This window comes from Amblyomma mixtum, chromosome 3 (genome assembly GCF_055824585.1).
Source record: "Amblyomma mixtum isolate Tamu chromosome 3, ASM5582458v1, whole genome shotgun sequence".
Classification (NCBI taxonomy): domain Eukaryota; kingdom Metazoa; phylum Arthropoda; class Arachnida; order Ixodida; family Ixodidae; genus Amblyomma; species Amblyomma mixtum.
The window spans coordinates 410,745,829-410,754,060 of record NC_143014.1 but is presented as its reverse complement, the minus strand read 5'-3'; the positions used below and the strand labels follow the sequence as shown (position 1 = coordinate 410,754,060).

Below are 8,232 nucleotides of genomic sequence, written 5' to 3'. Positions count from 1 at the left end.
TTCTCCAAGGCGTCCCCCTCGCTTGGAAAGCCAGTGGGAAATACTTGGGCATAACAATTGATGCCAAGCTCACCTACAACGAGACTACAGGCAAGCTGCGGAATGAAAACAAACGCATCGCAGCAGTAGCAGCACGCATTCTTGCCAAGGGAAGCGGCGCCACCCCCCTCCTACCGCTCCGTCTCTACGAGGGCATCGCTTCGGCTCGCATACTGTATGCGCTCCCTCTCCTCCGTCTTCGTCCAGCGCAGTGGAAACACTTGGACGTGGACCAGCGCAACGCAATCCGGCGATTCGCAGGCCTTCCACACAGCTCGCAAATAGGTCCCACACACACGGAGCTCCGAGTGTGGCCCATCTCACTGCGCGCTGAAATCACCGCTCTGAACCACATCGAGCGAATTCACCGTGCCCCAGGGACCTCTCATCTTCTCGCTGATCTGTGTGCCTTGCCACGATCACGCATGGGACAGGCTCTCGCCGCCTTCAAAGCCGCCGTCCCAACGGATGCTGCACCGGCCCCGCAAAGTTTCCCACCACATGTGAAGCCTTCCTTGGAAATCTTCCCATATCTAACAGGCGTTCGCTCTAAAAAACGAACACCACACTGCGCACTCCAACAAGAAGCCGCACATCGAATCGAGATGGATTTCAATTTGAGAACACCTCTCTACACCGACGGCTCGGTGACGCACGATGGCAATTCTGCTGCAGCCGCATGCGTCGCACCCACCCTCGGCATCGCAAGACAATGCCGCATACCATTTTTCGCATCTTCAACAACAGCCGAGATAGCCGCACTTCATCTCGCTGCGGACATCGTTATTGAGCACATTGAACTCACGAGTGTGGCAATTCTAACCGACTCGCGCCTTGCTCTCATGCAACTCCAACACCCGGAGCGCAACGCAGCCTGTGTGCAACTGCTGCATCATAAACTCTGTGCTGCCAGTGCTCGTGGCTGCGATCTCGTACTCCAGTGGATTCCGTCACATGTGGGTCTGTCTGGGAACGAATCTGCTGATCGACTGGCCAAACAGACTCACTCCAACGCCTCTGCTCCAATTTCGGACCCAATTACAGCCTTCGATGTGGCTCGGCATATCATCCGCCACAGAGTATCTCTCTCCCATCCGGATCCACGCATCGCATCCGGGAAAAGTCCTCGGCCTCTCCCATTTCACGCATTTGGAAGAGGAGCCCTTTCCGCCTTCCTGCGACTTCGAATTGGTTGCGTATGGACGGCAGAGCGACGCCAACGACTCACCAGAGAAGGCGATCCTCTATGCGAAGACTGTCAAGACATCGAAACAGTCGAGCATCTACGTTGCCACTGCCCTGCTCACGCCTCGGCACGCGCAGAAATGCGCGCAAAATATTCCAAACTGGGACTCCCATCGGACACTGTGGGCTCTCTGACTTTCCCGGAAGGCCCTTCCACCAAAGCGCTAAGTGCACTGAAAGCCTTAGTCAAGTTTATTGACACTGCAGGGCTTCAGAAACGCTTTTAGCGCAAAAAGCCACCTTTCCGTCACACGGGCTCTATTCCCCTCACGCCAGCACTACGCCACTTCTATCGACGCTCCTATCAGGAAGCCTCTGTGTTGTGACGATTCCTGTGCTGTGTTGTGATTCTTTGCGCGCTCTCCAAGCGTGCAGCCATCTGAGACTTCATTTTCTTTGAATTCCACTGTATACCGGCGTCGCGCGCAAACTTTTTGCCCGCTTTCCGCGGCGCCCAGCATTCTAGCGCCCTCTTTCCTATTGGCTCGGCGCTCCACCAACCGGCGGCTGCGTCTCCCACCGGTCCGCGCGCCCTGCGGGGTCGCTCTACGCGCCACTCGACTCCCAACCTCAAGCGGAGCAAGACGCTCGCCGCCGGGAGCTCGCCCGCTGCTCTCAGCGTGCCGTCGCTTCAACCACAGCCATGTCGGCCTCCCGCTCCACCTCCATACGCAGCTCCAGCATGGGCTGCGACCCGAAAATGTTCCTGAGACACCTCGAGGACAGCGTGCAATACCTGCTTGCAGAACACAAGCGGAAGCAGCGCCTTTTGGACGCGGCCTCTTCCATGAGGAGGACCAGACCCCGCAGCCCCTCCCCACCGCCCAAGGATCCCGAATTTTCGCCTGCCCTAACAACGCTCCGTTCTAGGGCAGCGGAATTCCTGAAGACGCCCAAGCCGGCTTCCGTGCCTCCACGGAAAAAGAAGACCAAGGGTAGAAAGGATCCCACACCAGAGGCATCTCTTACACTCAGCCAGTCTGCACTTAGTGGGCCTCTCCAGCCGGCTGCAGACCCGTCGGACGCGCCATCCACCACCTTACCCTCTCCGCCATCATCAGTCCCCCTTCCTGTGTGCCCCGACTCAGCCACATCACCCCCTCAAGACACCATCCTTTTGGGAACCAAGGAGACCAGCCCAGGAGCCTTGGACCACCCCCCGACCGTCCACTCAGTCGGGGATCACCCCTCTCCTTGGGCACAAGAAGACGACGAGGGGTGGACAACCAAGAAACCCCGCAGACCCCGTCATCGCCCACTACGCCCTCCCCTCCCACCGGAGACAGTGGACAACTTAGTAGGGACAGTGCTCTTTCGTCCATCTAATAAGGGCAAATCCTTCCGAAAGTGCAACAAGTTCACCATTGCTGCGGAGCTGTCTTCCACAGAAGGCGTCGCCTCTCTGAGGGTCAATCCCTCGCGGAACATCGTAGCCGTGGATGCTGTCACCACGGAGGCCGTGGCAGCTCTCCTAGCCCTCCACACCCTGACTGGCATTGATGTACGAGCGAGACCCGCCGCGGACAAGGGCACGTCTACAGGCATCATACATGGCGTCCCTGCTGACCTGCAGGATGCCGATCTCCTAGCAGCCTCGGAGTTATCAGTACCCATCTTGGGTATCAGGCATTCCCAGGGCAAAACCCTGCAGCTACGCTTCAGTGCGCCACAGCCACCATCCCATGTGTCGCTCTACAAGCTCAGGATGCCAGTGCGACCAGCCTTCCCACGCCCCATCCTATGTGGTCGTTGCGGCCGTTTAGATCATGTGACAGCCAGCTGCACCCTACCAACCCGCTGTCTCCGCTGTGGCCGCCACCACGAAACCAGCGCCTGTGATGCCAAATCACCACGGTGCACGAACTGCGGAGGACACCATTCCGCAGACACCCCCACCTGCCCTCGCTGGCAGGAAGAAAGACGAGTAGCAGCAGCCGTGGCATCCGCCACCCAACCTGTCTCTCGGAGAGCCGTCAGGACTAGCCTCCGAACCCAGGAGCGCACCTACGCACAAGTCGCAAAGGCCTCACGACAGGCACTCCAGCCTGTGCAAGAGTCCTCTGACCCAGGCTCTTCCCATCCCCAGAGGGCCGCAATACCTTCCCCCCTGGGTGGTCAACTTGAGCATCTCACGGCGACCCTGGCTGCAACCCTTCAATCCCTGACACTGCTCCTCCCAGCAGCTACCCAGCCATCACCAACCGTGGGGCAGGGGCCGCAGCACACCAACCAACATGGCTAGCCGACCACTGACTACCCCTCGTCCACGGGTAATCCAGTGGAATTGCCGTGCCTTCCGCCCCAGAAGAGCGGAGCTCATCAGCCGCCTGGAGGTGGAGCCCCTACCCCCAGACGTCCTGGCCCTTCAGGAGGCCTACCTCCGTCCAGACGAGGCCCGGCTCCCGGGCTATGTGGCATACTACAGCAAAACCTCATGTCTCCTTAACACCTGCGAGGCGGACCCCTGCCATGACCACCCCCACCCGCCTGGAAGATCCAGAGCCGTCCTCTTCGTCCGCTCTACCCTCCCCCAGGCAGAAATCCCAGTGAGTGATGGGGTGGTGGCCCCTATGGAGTGTGTATGCGTAAGAGTCAGGCTCTCAGGTGTTGACACGGCTGTCGCAAGTGTCTATGTGCGTCCCGCAATCCCATGGGATGCTCAATCCTTGCCACAGCTGGTCAGCCTTATAGGCGGCGACTGTCTGCTGTGCGGGGACCTCAACGCGGCTCATCCGCGGTGGGGCTCCCGCAGGGCGGACCGCCGTGGCAGAGACGTGATCGCCGCTCTGCGTGGTACATCGCTTCATGTACTGAACAATGGGGTTCCCACGTTCGTCCGGAGGGGTGGTGTCCGCTCATGCATAGATCTCAGCATCGTGTCACAACGGTGTGTATATGAGTGGACCCCCTCGCCGGACACGTGGGGTTCTGACCACTACCCCATCGTACTTGCCCCCAAACCTGGGAGGAGGGTGGACGGGCGTATCTGCAGTGTTGTTCACTGGGACCGCTTCCGGCAACTGCTCCACAGCCTCCCGCTCCAGGGAGACGTCCTGGCTCACGTAGAAAGATGTGCCACCGCAGCCTCCATCACCTGCGAGGTCCCACCATCTCAACCTGTCCCAGACCTTAAGCTCCTCCAACTCCGAGCCCAACGGCGCCAAGCTGAGAGGAGAGCCCTACGGACAGAGCGGCCTGAAGACTGGACCACCTACAACCGCCTGGATACACAGTGTAGACGCACCCACAACCGCCGTCGAGCCGAGTCATGGGAGGGGATCTGCGCATCTCTCGTGGCCACCCGCAGTCCGGCAAAGGCATAGCGCCTCTTCCACTCGCTACTTGCCCCCCGCATCCAGCTCAACCCACACCTGGCATTCGCTGTTGCAGAGGGAATCACCACTCAGGAGCTGGCGGAACGCCTGGCTAACCTCTTCTTTACCTCGGAAGAACCACCTCGCTTCACACCTGGTCCTCTTCCACTAGGGGCAATACAGACCCCTCCCACTCAGCTGGACAACATAGCTGCTATGTGCAACTCCCCATTGACAATGAGGGAGCTCTCCGCCGTCCTCCAGCGTTCAAGGCGTCACACGGCCCCGGGCATCGACGGTATCACATACCAAATGCTCAGGAACTTGGACAATCACCTCCAGAGCAACCTCCTGACCACTTTCAACACAGTCTGGCAGACTGGTCAGCTCCCAGCCGCCTGGAGGACAGCCTTGGTCGTCCCCGTACTCAAGCCAGGCACGCCTCCAACAGCACTGTCGTCTTACCGACCAGTGGCCCTAACTTCCGTCCCGGGCAAAGTCTTGGAAGCCATGGCCCTCGACCGTCTAGAGTGGATTGGCCACCTAACCACCTTCTTCCCGGAGCAGCAGTCAGGTTTCCGGCGCCATCGCTGCACCGCTGACGCCATCGGAGACCCTGTCTCCACACTGGAGGAAGCAAGGCACAAGAAACAAATTGTCTGCTTGGCTCTCCTAGACATCAAATGCGCATTCGACCACATCCTCCACGGGGCCATTCTTGATGCTCTCACCTCCATGGGCGTCACTGGCCACCTCCTGCAGTATATCAAGGGCTTCCTGTCAGATCGTCAGGCCCTCGTCCGCCTGGGCACCACCACCAGTACGCCACGGCACATCTATCGAGGAGTTCCCCAGGGGAGCGTACTCAGCCCCCTACTCTTCAATTCAGTCATGGCCCTTCTACCCAGGCTCCTTCCACAGGACCTCCAGCTGCCAGTCCGCATAGCTATATACGCGGACGACATCGCTATCTGGTGCCAAGGTCCTCGACGACAAAAGGTCCAGACCATACGCAACGTCCAGCGGGCAATCGACATTCTTGCTACCTTCCTTGGAACAGCAGGACTGAGCCTTTCTCCAACAAAGACAGAGGCCATGCTCTTCAACAAGAGAGTGGGCGCCCTCTCTGGCACTACCTTTTAATTCATAGAGGGCCACTCACTTCCATGGAGGACGGAGGCAAAGTACCTTGGCCTCAGGATCGACAGCCGTCTCACTTGGCGCCCTGCAGTTCAGCACTACCTCAGGCAGGCCTCGAGGGTTCATGGAGCCATCCGTTCACTCCTGCCAAGAGGCAGGGGCATCACCACCAAGCTGGCTCTCCGCCTGTTCTCAGGCATGGCCGTGTCCCAGTACCTCTACTCCCTCCCACTCGTCCATCTCACAGAGGCCCAGTACCTGGCTATTGAGAGGAAGCAGCGGGCCACCATCCGCCTCTGCCTCGGACTCCCCCGTACTTCCCCCGTGGCTGCCACCCTGGCTGAGGCGGGCTTTTGGACCATGGAGCTCCTCTCCAGACGCACAGCCCTTCGTCATGTCGAGCGCCTCCACAACGCCACAGAGGGCCGTCCCCTCCTCGACCGCCTCCGCACTAGACCGCACTCCCGCATGGGCCAGATAACCGAAGCCTTCGATCAACTCGTAGGGGGACAACCTGAGGCAGTACCCCTCCCACCCCGCCCGGACCAGGGCCACCTTTACACGGTACAGCTCTCCCTCCCCGGATCCCGTACCAAAAGCAACACTCCACCATCTGGCCTCCGTCAAGAAGTGGCCGCACTCGAGCACGACCAGCCTGCCGGAGCAGTCCATCTCTATACTGACGGCTCTGTCGTGCCTGGGCCCTGCCTGTCTGCCGCAGCAGCCTGCACTGCCCCCTCCCTCGGCTCCAGCAGAAAGTCCAGGCTACCTTTCGTCGCCTCTTCGACCACAGCGGAACTGGCAGCCATACACCTGGCAGCCGATATCCTTATGGAAACACCGGAAGTCCGTGTTGCGGCAGTCTGGACTGACTCCAAAACTGCCCTTCAACTTCTCCAGAGACCCTCCAAAGGCACCCCCATCGTCAAGAGACTAGCGGCCAGGCTGGATGCCATCGTCAATAGAGGGACCACCATACACCTCTGCTGGGTCCCAGGCCATGATGGAATACCTGGAAACGAGGCAGCTGATGCCCTGGCAAAGGAAGCACACAACCCCTCCACTCCACTCTCAACATCGTTATGTCCCCGGGACCTGGCCAGGTCCATCACCGACCGTCACCTGCTCCTTGACCACCCCGACCCCAGGGTCGCTGAGGGTCACCCGCCACGGCCACTCCCTTCTTCTGGTCTCACCGTCCAAGAGAGGAGGCTCCTCCTGAAACTTCGTGTGGGCTGCGCCAGCACGGGCTCCAGACTTCACCGCCTCGGCCTCATACCTTCTCCAGCCTGCAGCTACTGCAACAGCCCTATGGAGTCCCTGGAGCATCTTCTTTGCGAGTGCTCGGCCTTCTCAGCTCACAGAAACAAATTGGCTGCAGGCTTCCGCCTTCTGGGTCTACCCTCCTCCTCGCAGGAAGATCTCCTTTTCCCTGGAGGATACCACCCCATCAAAGCCATCCAGCTCCTCCTGACCTTCTTGGAGGAGACAGGTCTCTACGGTCGTTTCCAGGCCTAAGGAGCACAGCGAGTGTCATACGACACACTATGCGGCGGCGCGCTCCTCTTCTATCCTCTGTTTTCTCCCCCTCCCCCCTACCACTATCGGCACGCTGGCAATGGGCGTGGTGGTCTGCCACCAGTATATAGGCTCGTGCCCTCCCCCTTTCCCTCTTCAATCCACTCACTCACTCACTCCGCTCGTGCCACTTCTCCCGCGACACGACCCGCGTCCGTTTCGTCTCCGTGCCCGTCTTCTACTCTATCATCTGTTCCTCCCGTTCCCAACCCAGTGCAGTGCAGCGATCGTTACCCCAAGAGGAGACAACCAGCAAGCACTGCGCGAACTATTCTTCATCAACCAAGAACCAACCACATAGCGGGGTCGCTCTGCATTCTTTGTCTTACTCTCTTAACGAGCGGACGCAATTATATCCTGCTCCCGCCCGCTATCAGCCCAATCTTCTATTATTATCCTGCAGCATTCTTCCTTATCGCTGCTGTATTACCACTCCTACCTTAACGTCGCGTAAACTTCGCGCCTTTCACCCCACCATGAGGTCCTTTTTTCTTTCTTAATTTCTTTTTACCCTTTTTTTTTGTTGTCCGCAACGGACCATGGAGAAGCTGCCTCCAACACCTTGCGCCCGGTTTCCCGGCCGCCACCACCGCCGCGCCGGCAGCGTTGGCTGCTCGCGCATGCTTCAACAACTTTACGTCGAGGCACAGAAGATAATCGAGTCTCAAGACGACGCTCGCCGCCTACTCTCTGCTGCTCACCGCTCGCCCAAGGCTGACAGCAAGACTGAACCAAGTCCCACCATACGCAAGCCACTCAATGCCGAGTCGCAGCCAACTACTCAAGTAGCACACGTCACTCCGACTGCTGCACGTCCAAACGTGTCCACCGAAAGTGGAGAAGACACAATAGTCTACTATTTTATGAGCCCCGAGGGCACTGAAATGGCACCTGCCTTCATCCGCTCCACAGAGCC

The 8,232-nt window shown here is 59.2% G+C and overlaps 1 protein-coding gene across 1 annotated transcript; it reads left to right on the top strand.

Annotated features, from left to right (window-relative positions):
- Positions 1–5,936: 5,936 nt before the first annotated feature.
- Positions 5,937–7,256, top strand: LOC149357658 (uncharacterized). The gene has a single exon (XM_089576646.1). It carries the CDS (start codon positions 5,937–5,939, stop codon positions 7,254–7,256), a length of 1,320 nt encoding a protein of 439 aa, XP_089432772.1.
- The last annotated feature ends 976 nt before the right edge of the window (positions 7,257–8,232 follow it).

Excerpts from the sequence above, each read along its gene's own strand:
- LOC149357658 (XM_089576646.1), top strand. The coding sequence starts at position 5,937 with ATGGCCGTGTCCCAGTACCTCTACTCCCTCCCACTCGTCCATCTCACA.